Source organism: Cebidichthys violaceus, unplaced genomic scaffold (genome assembly GCF_023349555.1).
Source record: "Cebidichthys violaceus isolate CVI_PGR_0920_01 unplaced genomic scaffold, fCebVio1.0.p SCAF_15, whole genome shotgun sequence".
NCBI lineage: Eukaryota > Metazoa > Chordata > Actinopteri > Perciformes > Stichaeidae > Cebidichthys > Cebidichthys violaceus.
In genome coordinates this window covers 8,794,640-8,808,747 of record NW_027176318.1, presented here as the reverse complement: position 1 = coordinate 8,808,747, position 14,108 = coordinate 8,794,640, and the positions used below count along the sequence as shown (strand labels likewise).

Genomic DNA, 14,108 nt, shown 5'->3' with positions numbered 1-14,108 from the left:
CTCCCTGGATTTGATCGTAAACGTCCTCATACCCACCGCTCCCTTCAGAGCGGGGCTATTCAGTTTGCAATTCATCGTAAAACCATAAAAGGCTTTGAGGCAGCAAACCAAGGTTGAATAAAAGTTAATCTTTGCTTTTATTATTGATTATGAAAATGAACAGGCACCTTTTACATGGAGCTTGCACATCCCAGAACAAAATTTCAAAAATAAATAACACACCCTCATTAGTGTTGAACACTCACAACAACCTGCAAGCTAAGAGTTCAAACCACATTGAAAAAAGAAAAATAATAAACCTAGGAAGAAAAATAAAAACATGTCACATCCAAAACCTTCTAACATTTTCAAATCTCCTCTGATCTACTACCAACTGGGTGAAGGCTTCTTGTCCCCCCCCCAAATGCTGTTGGGACTGCATCTGCACAATCATTTTCTCACAGCACAGTGACAACAGACGACACCTGTACAATGGAAGCTAAAAACAAAATAAAAATTCATTGGTTAAATAGATGTCTTTAAGTTATCAATATAGTTTCTGAGATAGCGGTGTGCTGTGGTAATCTCCTCTACAGTATAGAGCATCATAACATTCACTCAAGTCCATTCAAGAAACTCAGCTAGACCCTGGAAAAAGCAAAATGCAATACAAACAACCCAAGATGGAAAATTCAAGTATCTCTGACTGAATGGTGATAAACATTTCTTTAGGAATGGAGTGATTACAGTCTGAAATGACAAAAGAGCCACACAGCCTCCGGGTATCCATCACATAAACCATTACCTAAGTTATAGAAAGACAATGTCTGATGCCAATAAGAAAAAGTAGGGTTTTAAAATCGCATGCATCCCCACTGTAAAACTACTAAACTTTTTTTGTTTTATTTTTTTTAACAGTAGTGTTTGTTGCAGACTGTACACATCCTAATTAGCAAAAGATGCAGACTAACTTCCAATGAAATAAAGCGCTCCTATTATCATTCTGCTAGTAGGTGAATGCATCTTCTGCTAATTTCGTTCACATCACCCAACCATTTAAAGACGTATATACAACAGTTTCAGACGTGTTATACGTTTACAACATATCAGTCTCTTTTGGTGAAAATATAGTTAAATTCAAAATATCTGATAGGTATGTTTTTAGAGGTGATCTCTTTATTGAAAAAAGTACCTGAGCCAAAACTCGGAGCAGGGGGAATCGCAAAAGCCTTATCTTTAAGGCTCCTATAAAGACTCTCCTTTTTCGTCATTCATTACCATTCTGGAGATCAAATTAAATAACAAAATGCAAAAAAAAAAAAAAAAAAAATCTAAAATATACTGGCCCATCAAAAACAACCCCCCTTTTTCAAAGTATCAGCTAGTTGAAAAGTACAAAAAAAAGAACTCAACACATTTAAAATCAAAGATTTTAGAAGATCAACGCATGAAATTATAAATCAGTATCATACAAATTAAAAATGAATCATGCGACAATGTTCTCTTACAGACATTCGTTAAACGGAAGAGAGGCCGCTGCACATCTTCAAGGCTGGACTATTGAACACTACGCGAGTTCAGCCCAACTTTACGAGGTGGTGTACTCTTGAGATCTCTCGTCGTATATTACTAATATACGTCTGATTAATCTCTGTACCGACATATTGTCCAACGGCAGGAAGAGCTGCGACCAGGTCTCAAAGTCAGAAGATGAAGAAGATAGCGGTTTACTCTTGATACAGAGTGGTTACAAACTAAAAACCCTTTAACCTGATAAATAAGTGGAGGACTGCTTACAGTACAACTGCAAGTTCGGGGGGGGGGGTTAACTTACTAATAGTGCCTTTATGATCTAGATACTTTCACAGTGCATATAATTTAAGAAACAAACAAACAGATGAAGCATTTCTCTTGGGGTTATGATGGTCAGATCCCTTCACAGAAAACGAGCAGATTTGGATTTCTCTTTGTAGGCCCAAGCATGCATCCATCAGTTATTATTGCACAACACAAAGACCTTAAAATGCACCCACACACACGCACAAAAAAAAAAAAGTAACAATAATCTTAAAACAGGAATTATAATTATCTCACTACAAATCCACCTTGCTTGCTGCATCACTACCTTTTTGCCAAAACCGATCCATCTTGGGTGCGTCTAAAACGTTCCATTATTTTCTTTCTCTATATTACATTTTGACTAAAACATGCATCCAACTGCCAACGGGGGGGAGGGGGGAATGCAGTCAAGAGCATCCAGCGCATGGTGTCCATTGTTCCAGTCAAAGGTCAGAGTTCAAAGACCGCATGATTAAAAAGTGCTTTACGTAGGTCAGTAGGACTTCTTTCTTCTACGATTATTACAAAGTTTGTACATTAGCATGTATCATCTGTGAAGGCAAGCAAAAAAAAAGAAAAAAAGAAAAAGATTTGAATGACATCACCTTTACCAGCAATTACTTCTACAACGTGTCCTTCCGTGAGGCTGAAAATACTCACCATGATACCACCATTTTGTCTTCTTTGGATTTTTGTTACACGTTCTTACATAAAAGGAGTTATCGGGCGGCCGTCTCTGCAGGAAAAACAAACAAACCGGCATTTAGATTGAACATTTAACGAGCGTAATATTTACATATTCATCGCCACGGGTCGCCTACCTTTTCTTTGCAGCTGGACAACATGCTGATAATGCTAAGACAAACTGATTGCACTGACAGGGCTGGCGACCAATCTTCCGTTAGAATGGATAGACAGATGTGACCGTTACTATACACATGAGGGTGGACAGGTATATTCTCTCCTGTGAACATTACCTGCAACAGGAAAACAAAGAAGAAATCAGAGGTTATTAAGATGAATCATTGGATATGAGATTTATGGATGACCATTTCTATATTTTTAAACATTTACACATTTTGGTGGGCAAAGATACAACTTGGGAGAGCACTTGTCTGGGGAAAAAAAGTTGAGATTTTTTTTCCGTTAATGACAGAAAATAATGAGGACTGCAGTATAAGCTCAGGCTAAGCCTTCTACAGCGACATGAGGCTCTGGGATTAGGACAGAGGGGGCCGGTGATGGTGTGAGAGAGGGTAAGAGAGAATGGGACACTAAGAGAGGAGAACATGTTTTTACAAAATAAAGAAGACCTGTTCTATAAATAGGACGAGGGGGATACCAGCCAGCAGAAGGGTGCAAGAGTCGTGGCTAAACAGGGAGATACAGGAAGTGTGAGGCGCTAGAGTAGGGAGAAGGGGGGAGTCAGAGTGGCCAAAGAGGGTAATGAAGGCTAACAATGGGTTGAGGCAGTCTGGCACCAGACAGGGGCCTCACAGGAGAGTGCATCACAGAGCTCTGGAGGGGGGGGGGGGGCAGTCCCCCCTGCAGCAGTCAACACTGAAGATCCCTGAGGGCCCCGAGAGATCCGACAGAGGGCCACTTTGACAGCTTGTCCTTCCTATTTGACAGGATGCCGTCGTAAGTAGTTTAACTGATTTTCTCTACACCTACTCATCCTCTATTTTTAGGCTCCTAATGAGTGAAACCATATTGTTGAAATAAACTAATCCCCCTCAACTGTGGCTTCAGTGGGAGCTCTGTGCTGGTGTCTCTGTCGGTGATTCCTGGCTCCAATGTTTCCAAGCCGAGATTCATTCCACTAACAACCGCAGAGCCAAAGTGTTTCATGTGATTATTGCAGGCATCCAGTGGATATAGAGGACTGTTTACACAGCTCTCCAGCTTTTGGAAAAGAGAATCCATGTACTTTACCTGCAAACCAGCAGCGTGAATCAGTTTTGGGAGCCGCTTTAATAGTTAAGAACTTCATTCTTTGATCGTGGAAAATGGATATTGGACATTTATTGGACACTTTGAGTGACAGATGGGTGTCGTCACAGGCTAGCTACTAGCTCGGCCGTGTTTCTTGAGCCTTTTAAAGAATTTTTCATGCAAATATCGGACAAATAAAATGTCTCGCTATGTGGTTAATTGTACTAACAGTACAATTAAGTTATTTTACACATTAGCATTAACTAGCAGGTATTGATTCTGCGCTCACCATACCTGGTTTGTTAGCTTAGCTTGTTGTACTAAGAACTCAGCTGTTCATGTTTACCTGTAAGTACAGTACAAACAAGCCTGTTTTTTTGCTAGCCAAAATTAGCATCCCAGTTAAAATGAATTACAGAGGCACCTTTCTAACCAAACTAGCTTTTTAGCGCTAGTGTTGGCTGGGAACTTAGCATATCTTATGCTAATAGTGCATGGCCCTTCAATTCTTATATACAGTATGTGGTCCACATCCAGCTAAGCAGCTTGTGCATCATGGTTGAAGCAGAAAAGGACTTTCTAGATCCTTGAGACGAGATGGTTAATGGACTGCACTGACATGAGCCAGACAAAGAGCCTCACATATACCCACAAACAAACACACACTGATGGCTGCAGAGCAACCTGTGCTTACCTGAGGTGAATCAAATGGATATCGACTACTAAATTTGAAAAGCAGCTGAAATTTCTCTCCTTCATACAGTGTGCCAGATGCTCCCTCCATGTCTACAATCCACCTAAAAGAAAAGGCACAATATTAAAACATTTGAAAGATTTCACTCAAACAAAAAGAGTAGAACACATAAATATATGTACATTTAAATAATCAAAGCATCCAGCAGTGTGGGCCAGTGATTTTCCAATGTTGCTTCACCTTCAGACAACTTTAAGGCAAACATGTCTAAGATAATGGAGCGAGTAAGGCATGAATTCCTCCCGTCAGATATCAGGTTAACACTTCCTTAAACAACAAACCCTTACTATGCTTTAGGAGGAAATGGGTTTAGACATTGCAATACAGGTCTGTTTGCCATGCGAGATCAGTTGGTCTGACCCGGTCTCATTGGAGGGCGTATAAATAGTTGTGCTGTTTTAAATCCTTAGAACGCATTTTAGGCTTTTCTTGGTCATTTATACACCACTTCACACGTGTCACGCCACAAAGTTACGAGAAGAGGTCCAGTTATGTTCAGGCAACAAAACGACACTAATGGCCACAGCTAGGTTTACGCAACATTGCCACTTAGTTAGGTTCAGAAAAAACATCATCGTAGGGCTTAAAAATGATTTGAGCAGAGGTTAGACCTTTAACTAATGACATTTCCATCAACCTCAGCCGTACTTTATATTAGCTACTTATCAGGGCTGTCGAAATTGACCAAAAAGAAAGTTAAAATATTCCTTCTCAAAAAAACACATAGGTCCAAACTATTCAAATATTTATTTTGGGGCATTCAGAACCCGCCGCTCCGAGCTGAACTTTTGTTGGACTCCCCGTTTCTATTTATTTTGTCGCTCGCTTTGAAAGCGCCACAATGGACGAGGAACCGCTGATTGGTGAAGTTGAAATGATCTCTACAATACCTGCTCATTTTACTACAAAAAGCTAAATAAGGTAACATTGTGTTACTGCGGTCATGCAGTTCATTCAGTGTGCGCACAGCAGACAGCTGCTGCTTTTTTTCCCACAATCGAATACTAATTTTCATATTTGAGTATCCGTTTTCTTTTCATATTCGCCTGTATATTCAAATTTACAATAGTGTTAACAGTCCTACTGCTAAATAGCAAATGTTAGTATTCTTCATTAAGATGGTGAGTATGACGAAGGCCTCACAGAGCTGCTAGCATGTTGTTTACTAGTGATTAATATCATGCTGTATGTTATATCTCATAACTCTGGAGTAGATTAGTTGGAAACATATACAGGATGACTTGCATGTATCACATCTCATTATCTATAGAAAGGATCATACAAAATGTGAGCAGCCAATGCTGCAGTACGCGTGTAATCAAAAGATTTTAGTCTGCCTCATTCAAGTGACATTCAATCTTCAGCTGGGTTACGACAGCGGTTTAGTAATAATGTGATACTCTATTGATCTAGCGGACACAATCCATTTTCGCCTATGTGGCCAAGCTACAGGACTGTGCTGACTGAGCTGGGAGGGATTCAATGACTTGCTCGGAATGGAAGATGATCGCAAACACAGGGGCTTGATCCTGAGTCTTTGGGATGAAGGACAGTCTACCTGCTTTAATATACCTCCATGGCCATAAACCAGAGGCTTCGCTGGCAAAACGTCAAACATTTAAGTCCAGTCCGGATCATTAATTGGGATTGCCTGAGCATAAGAGAAGGAAATGGAACACTGACGGCAGCGTCACAATATCTGGCCTAATTTCTTTCCAGGCAAGCAGTGCAGATAGGTCAACGAAGAGACTTGTGGTTGTTGCTCGGGTTTATAGCCTCGTCTCTTTCAGATCTAGCCTCGAGCATGTTACCATTCACGCCTACATATGAGGTTAGCCCTGTTTAAAACTAACGCCCTAAGACAAAAGTGATCAGAGCGTCTGAAAATAGGCTTCATTTTCCCCCCAGGGAGTAAAGCTTCGAGGGAGGCAACATCATTGTACATGATGCTGAGTTACACCTGATGCAACCCACGCTGATCACAGGCAGTGACTCCAAGGACATTATGCTCCCCATTTCCTGGTGATCATCCAATCCAGTCAACAAAAATGACACCGAGCCATTTAGTGAGGGTGTGTGGGGGGGTACAGAGTACAAATATAAGAGACTTCTCAGTGCTTTAAAGCAGTAGTTTGCAATGGCCGCTGACTCATTACGGCAACTGCACTATCACACAGTCAACTGAAAGACATTGTAATCTAATGAGCAGCACGGAGAGACAAATTGTACTATAAACAAAAGCTATAAAACTTAAAACATGGTCACCTTATCACTGTCACACATCAACCATTGTCAGACAGCAATAAACACACACACACACACACACACACACACACACACACACACACACACACACACACACACACACACACACACACACACACACACACACACAGCGTTGTCACTAGTGGGTTTTTACTCCATGTCTGTTTAAAAAAAGGATAAGGTTCACTTGAATGTCAAGCAGGAACAGACTATTTGTATCTTACTCCTGTAGGACAGAATGGATAAAAACATGTAAGTCCCTACTACTGTCAGTCACTATGACAAAAACAAAGCCAGGCTAAACAAACCTTTATCATAGTAGAAAGAAGGGCACACCCATACATATCTCAAACCTGGGACGCAATGAACGAAGGAAGCTAGTGGAACTGGTTCGTAGACTTGTCAGTCATGCAAATCAAAACAACGTTCATAGTTGAAGATTGTTATCTAATGAGGTAGATCCCATAATCGCATAAGGGGATCTTTCATTGTTACATTACTAACCACAAGCACTGTAACATGTATTGTATGTATGGCTAGACATCTGTCTTAAATCCATATACAGGACTACAACTCAGTTCGTCATTCCTTACTGCTTATAAGACACAGTGTCATTCATAATAACATAATCGTGGGCGTTTAAGGGAACACCTAGACACCCGGACAGAAAGGTCAGCTAAGCAGCTTCTGTTTCTTGCTACCCTAGCCCAACTCCTGCATGCCAACCGTTACATATTTTATAAGGATGAATAATAAGTGACAGTGTGCATTAGAAACACTCTACTGAGGGGCAGAGTTGCCAGTCACCGGAATGACCCCGATTCTTCCTCACCACCGGTCACAGCTTTGCCTCTTAATACCTCCTGCCACTGTTCTTGCAAAAGTTACCTCTGTTGCATGTGTGGTACCAGACACCGGCTCATCATGGTGATCCAACATGACATTCTACAAAGCCACGTTAGATTGGTGTTCATTTATAGATGGAAAACGTATTCAATGACTGTGTGATAGTGGCCCCAAAAACGCTGCCACATAGAAACTAATCGCGCCAAATAAAAAAGAAATACTTACTGCGTAATGGTGTTCTGTACACTTTTTTCGTTGAGCGTCATTCCAGGGGGTGGATCATTTTGCATGGCTAATAATTCCTTTTGTAGCCTTTTCTGTTGGGAGAGAATGAGTTTGGGTTTCTACCACACCCACTGCAATGTTGAAACACGGCATCACAACAATAAACAAACCATAATAAGAAAAAATAAAAAATGGCAGAGGCAAAGAAAAACAGAAAGAAAAAGAAAGCGTATAGAAAATACCTGTTCCTCTATTTTACAAAGAGATTAATAACCAAAACAACGTGGGATATATTTGGATGATTAATTTTCGATTATAGTTTATATAAGTGTAAATGTAAGTAACGTCAACACGAAAACAAAACTCCACCCCGACAGATATGACTCGTTTACCGTGTACATAAGCCAAACTATGTGTTAAAGAAGGAACGTTACAAAAAAGCACGCAACAAACCCGGATCATCAGTGGATTGATTTATTAAATTGGATTTATGTTGGGGTTTTTTAAAGACAAGGCAAAATCTCGCCACAGCTATCTCCAGATAGGGATGCACCTATTCAGATCGAGAGGAAACTAGAACTGGTCAATCTGCTGCGTACTGTCTCGTTAGCTAGCTAACGTCAACGTCAGCCAAATAGCAACTAGCACTCGGTTAAAAACACCAGAACCAGTTTAAAACTCATAACATCACATTCCTTGAATCACCATCTATGTGTTGTTGCGATACAAACGCGTCGCAAGTCATCGATATATTTTCAGGAAGCTGGTTTCTAGCCTTGACTCGGTGCTGCTGGTGGTGATGATGATGCTAGCTAGCTAGCCTAGTTGTGTTGCTAGCAAACACTAAGCGCTAAACCGGAACAGTTTAGGATGAATCTCACCGCTTTTTACTTTAACATCATCACTACTTCGAACACATACATGCGCGTGAATTAAATTGTTAATAAACTACAAGGAAAGACCAGACTGAAGGTCAGGTAAATTATAAATATGCGATCGCTGTCAATGTATTCCTACCTGCATCGACGCCATGATGGAAACCCCCCCCCCTTCCTGCTTCAGAGCAGAGGACTTTACGTCAGGCTGTCACGTGACAGAAGTTGTTTTGACAGAGGCAAACACAATTCAACGGTGTGCACCGTCAGGTCACCTCTGACTCATTCTGTCGTTCACTGACTAATATAGTATATACGTATATATTTATATAATATAAGTGTGGTGGTAAAATGCACTTAGGTCACGTGAGTCAATAACCTCTGCTCAAAGTGGGATGAGCTGCCTGACATCCCTGATACCAAATATCGTTATCATGTTTGTCTTTTAGTTATCACAACCATGCAAATTATATATTAAAGATATTAAAAACACACGCTCCGATTTGTCATGTTATCATGCAGTTGAATATCCATCTTAAATCACACTACGGATGGATTATGCCTTTTATCATAGCATCTCCTTTTACATTTTGAGATTAATGAATATCTTATTTTTATTATATCAGCTAGAGCCCCCTTTTAGGCAATGAAGGAGTACATCAATGTGTCTTTGTCAGCAAAATTCATAGCTATTTATTCAACTGAACTGTAATTTGAGTAAACCTCCTAAGGTTTCCGCAAAAAAAAAACTGTACTCGATAGCCAATGTCAACTGAGATGTGAAATGAAATTACTTTGTAACTATGCACCATTTCCTCTAAAATCTAATCTGAAGTTAGACAAATTGTCTCATGAATGTGATTTGAAGTTAGCTCATGAATGCGATGTTGAAGGGCTTTAATTTTGAAATGCTACATCAGAATGTCCTGATTCTCTCTGAGTGACACCTTGAGGTGGTCTGCTATTAACCTGAGGTGAAATGATTTTGTAACTATGCACTATTTTCCTCTTCAATCTAATCTGAAGTTAGATAAATACCAGCAATAATATTACAATATATCATGCAGTAACATGTAACCATATTGGACATTTTTGCTTAAGGACATGTGTGTTTGCAGCAATATTTTTTCTGAATTATAGGATCATCTCCATCAACTTGCACGTGTAAATTGATCTTATATTGATCATTTAGCCATTTTTTCCCACTTTTTCTAGTGTAAATCAGAAAATGACATCTGAAATATCACGTCCAAAGCCTTCTGTAACATGTCTCATTGACCCCCTAACCAGCCAATCAGAGAAATCAAAGCATGTACTGTATCATCACTCCTTAATCTATTAGCATACAGTATCAGCATTGATTGGTTGTTTGGTATATGATCACTTTAAACAATGCCAGCTGTCCCGCCTTATTAGGCATGCAATAATAATCATAACCTGCTTTTCAATAACCGTAAGTGTACAACCATACTGAACCGTACTTAATGATTACACTTGGTCTCCAATTAATGAGTTAATAATCTACTTTACACATCCATCCATCCTCCCAAACCATTGATTAAATCAAGTGTCAAGTCCCTGCTTGACCTTAAAATGTCATGTTAAATGAGATTAACTGTTCTCCAAAATCTACTTCCATCCAACAATTAGAATTATGTTTGCAAGAACATGTCCTAATTACTTAAAAGCAGAAGCCATCATATTTGAGGCGTAACATCCTTTTACAAAGGATACAGTGTACAATGAAACACATTAAGTTAATATAAAGCAAAAGTAATATATTCAAAAAACATGTACATGTTGAGTGTTTACCTGTTATAATATTGCTCTAACAGAGAATCCAACACATTCTACTTGGTATCTATCCCATCTTCCAAACATCTCAAGCAGGTACGTCTAACCCCTAATGCGCAAAACACATAATTATGTATTTCAGTGTTAAAAATATGCCCGCTGTTCTTTGTGGTCTTTCAAACATTTTGTATTGTTTTACTTGAGCTAGACCAAAATACATATTAAAGTATGAAGCCGGTTTTTGAGAAAAGGGCATTTTAAGTCAGCGGTACGTCATATGGAACATGCGCTTTGAGGTAGCAATTTACAAATAAACTGTGCTCACCAAACTGGTCTTTATTAATCTGGAGAGGTGAGGGAACATTTATGGGGGGGGGCATATTTATCACATTCTGGGGCAAGTAATGCAGCCTGCCATATCCATGTATTACATTAAAATTAATCCTTTAATACTAATACAATTATGACAGAATGCCAGGTGCAAAAAGAAGTATAACATGGTGACATACATACTTATATTCAGGTTTCATATAAGTAAATGGCAAAACAATTTAAATATTCAAAAAAAAAAAAAATCTAAAAATGTTTTAAGCTTCAACATTGTTTTTGTAACTTTAACAATCCAAAAAGTTTGCAGCCATGAGCAGTTCCAGCGCGATCTCCGGAGCGATGGGGAATTCAGGTATTTCTGTGGAGCTGTTGGTGTAACGGACCTTGTAGGTGAAGTACATGCAGACCTTGGACAGGACGTGAGAGGGAATCTCCCTGAAGTTCACTTCGTTGGTTTCATTCTCAGCAAACTGTCCTGTAGATGGAGGGTTACAGTAGGTGTCATGAGCCGGAAACAATGAACTTAAATACAAAACTCTGAATTTATGCAAAGTAAAAATTACAACGATGAGTATCCTGTCCTGGATATAGCTATCAAACTGTATATCTACAAAATGCTACCCACGAGCATAACAAAAAAAAAAAGAAAAAAGGCACAAAACATTTACTAGGAGATATCAAAACCACTGTATGGAAGGAGCATAGTGCCACCAACTGGACACGCAGAATTAACACCAGAACCTTAATTAGGACTCGATCCCATGCCTATCTAAATCTCAAGCAAAGCATCACCACTGTACACATTTCCTATACAGCCTTACACACACACACACACACACACACACACACACACACACACACACACACACACACACACACACACACACACACACACACAAATGAGTAACAATGTCTTTATAAAAGTTAAACCCTGTTCATAACAAGTTTAGCACGCCTGAATTAGTAAAGATTCCAGTATATTTTAGCTACTTTAACTCTACAGGACAGTTTGATGAGTCTTAAAACAGTACTGCCTCAAAATATCCAAGCAACCGTTCTTTGTTCACATCTGTAAGCAGCACTAACTACCAAAAAAGCCTAATGCTGTGACACTACTTTCCAAAACATCATGTTTCTTAGATTATTGTACAGTCTCTCATTAGGCTCTTGGAAGAGCAAACCATGTCTGACTGCCAACATTTAATACATCTTAGACGCAAGCTATTTCTCCCCAGAAATATCACTCACAATATACATCACGATGGTAAATGGTCATGTGGAGTAAGCAACTCCATAAAACATCTTTCATTTCAGGAAAATTCTACCTGAACAAAATTAATTATTTGAATCTAATCTCCATTTAAACAGGTTAAAGACAATGACAGGTATCCAGCAGTCTGGATAGAAAACACTGAGCTTATCCCCTACTTCTCTCTGACGGCTCCCAAAAATGTGTCACATTGAACATAAAAAGAAAATTCAATTCAAACTGGACTTCTTCTCAGACTACCACTGAATGTGCTGATAATTCTGTTATGCATGGATTATTATTAGTCTACAAGATCTCAAATTATTTCAGTTTAAGTAAAGTCTGTATGCTAATTTTAACATTTAGAAGAAAATACAGCTATACTTTGACCACTTTGCCCGAATCCTCACCTGGTCCGCTTAACATGGCTTTGATAGTCCCAGATGTCAAAGCATGTTCTCTTTTCACAATAAATTCATGGCCATCTGAAGAGATCAGCTTCACATACATGGCATCTGGCCCTTCACAGCCACCGTAGGTTCTCTCTTCCCCGTCTGTGAAGCAACACACACGCTGATAATCTCAAACAGGTGGAAGCCAAGTGCTGCAATACCACACACATATTTTACCAACTGTAATAACAGTAGTGATACTTTTATGTGAACCAACATGTAATAAATTGGAAAACAAATGTATTAATTTCTGGGAAGGTATAGGATAATATGTAGCCTAGGTCAATTCATTACTTACCCATTCTGTTTCGTAATTTCTGTTAACTGTGAAAGGAAACATGGACAAATAAGTTACAAAACACCACTCGAATGAACGACTGTTAATTAGGAAACCAAGACCCCCGAGCACAAAATATAAAGTCGCCTTAGGCCGGACACTGCTGTTATGTAGAATAATCACTCCTAAATTACTGTTTTCGTTTGCTAACGTGAGGCCTTGGTTTTTTTGTGAATGTCTGACAATCACAGTGACGTTAACGTTAACCGAACAAATAGTTGAAGCTAACGTTATAAGTAACGTACCACAATCTAAAGTGGATATCGTTCAAATAAATAGCAATTAGTAACGTACAGTTGTAAAATGTCTTATCTAAAATTGGATTAGTGGTCATTTCTTTCTCTTCTTTAAGTGACTCCGCAGCCGTTAGTGTTAGCCAGCAAGCTAACGCCTTATCAAACGAAGGATAACGTTACAATTTATTTCAGCGATTATTTAGAGTTTCAAATTCATGTCGGAAAACAGTCCGAAACACGGCAACACAAGAATAACATGTAATCACAGATAAAACACAGTTTCTTACCACTTTGTTGTAGAATGTAGAGTGACGGACTGCGTTTCGGTTTCAGCTAACGTTAGCCACCAGGCTGTTACCCGGAACTAGTTTGAGTGAACACTCGTCCGCAATAAATGTCTTCCGTAGAATAGATTTTCGGGAGAAGCGGACCCATGCCGTCTAAATCCTGCCCAACCGAAACAAATGTCAATTTCACAATTAAAATGCAGTTTAATTTTTTGGCTAACACCCTCCTTACATTTTCTTAAAAGAAAAACGTTTTAATAACATGATAACTGTTGTAATGCTAATCGCAAAAAGCGCAGGTGATAGAATAATGTGCAAAGCAGAGGCTATTTCTGGATATTTACACGTCCACCGCCCGATATAAATCAGTGTCACTAGATAATACATTTAGATAAGAGAGGGGAAATGAGATTATATATTATTAATGTTAATGAAGAGCTGAAATGACTTGTCATCCATGAAGAGTTGAGATTGTCCTGTGAAGCCTATGGGGGGCGCCTGTGTTTCAGGTTACCCTCCCTGACTGTCTCCATTAGCTGTGATAGGGGAGAGCAGGTGCTGATTGGACATGACAGAGATATTTTGCAGACCCATAAATCTGGATTCAAGAAAGAATGAGAGAGGGAGAGAAATAGAGAGAGATGGCACGCACTCTGCACTACATACTTTCTAAAGTCCAGTTAGTAGAAATGAATCAATTCACCA

General features: G+C 39.3%; 2 protein-coding genes across 2 annotated transcripts; both read right to left on the bottom strand.

Annotated features, from left to right (window-relative positions):
• Positions 1-118: 118 nt before the first annotated feature.
• Positions 119-8,893, bottom strand: ube2wb (ubiquitin conjugating enzyme E2 Wb). The gene is made up of 6 exons (XM_068709845.1): positions 8,861-8,893; positions 7,844-7,935; positions 4,448-4,550; positions 2,640-2,795; positions 2,479-2,554; positions 119-2,369 (listed from the first exon to the last, which is right to left on the bottom strand). The coding sequence occupies exons 1-6, from the start codon at positions 8,873-8,875 to the stop codon at positions 2,356-2,358; spliced, it is 456 nt and encodes a 151-aa protein (XP_068565946.1). The 5' UTR covers positions 8,876-8,893; the 3' UTR covers positions 119-2,355.
• Positions 8,894-10,828: 1,935 nt separating this feature from the next.
• eloca (elongin C paralog a) lies at positions 10,829-13,494 on the bottom strand. Its single transcript, XM_068709844.1, has 4 exons — positions 13,404-13,494; positions 12,842-12,867; positions 12,502-12,645; positions 10,829-11,317 (listed from the first exon to the last, which is right to left on the bottom strand). Exons 2-4 carry the CDS (start codon positions 12,843-12,845, stop codon positions 11,127-11,129), a joined length of 339 nt encoding a protein of 112 aa, XP_068565945.1. The 5' UTR covers positions 12,846-12,867; positions 13,404-13,494; the 3' UTR covers positions 10,829-11,126.
• Positions 13,495-14,108: the final 614 nt, after the last annotated feature.

Bases quoted from the DNA above. Each gene is read 5' to 3' on its own strand.
- ube2wb (XM_068709845.1), bottom strand. The intron at 4,551-7,843 runs GTAAGTATTTCT...CTTTTCTTTTAG, and splicing joins GTACAGAACACCATTACGCA to GTGGATTGTAGACATGGAGG. The intron at 2,796-4,447 runs GTAAGCACAGGT...TTCCTGTTGCAG, and splicing joins ATCCATTTGATTCACCTCAG to GTAATGTTCACAGGAGAGAA.
- eloca (XM_068709844.1), bottom strand. The intron at 11,318-12,501 runs GTGAGGATTCGG...CTCCATCTACAG, and splicing joins AGCCATGTTAAGCGGACCAG to GACAGTTTGCTGAGAATGAA.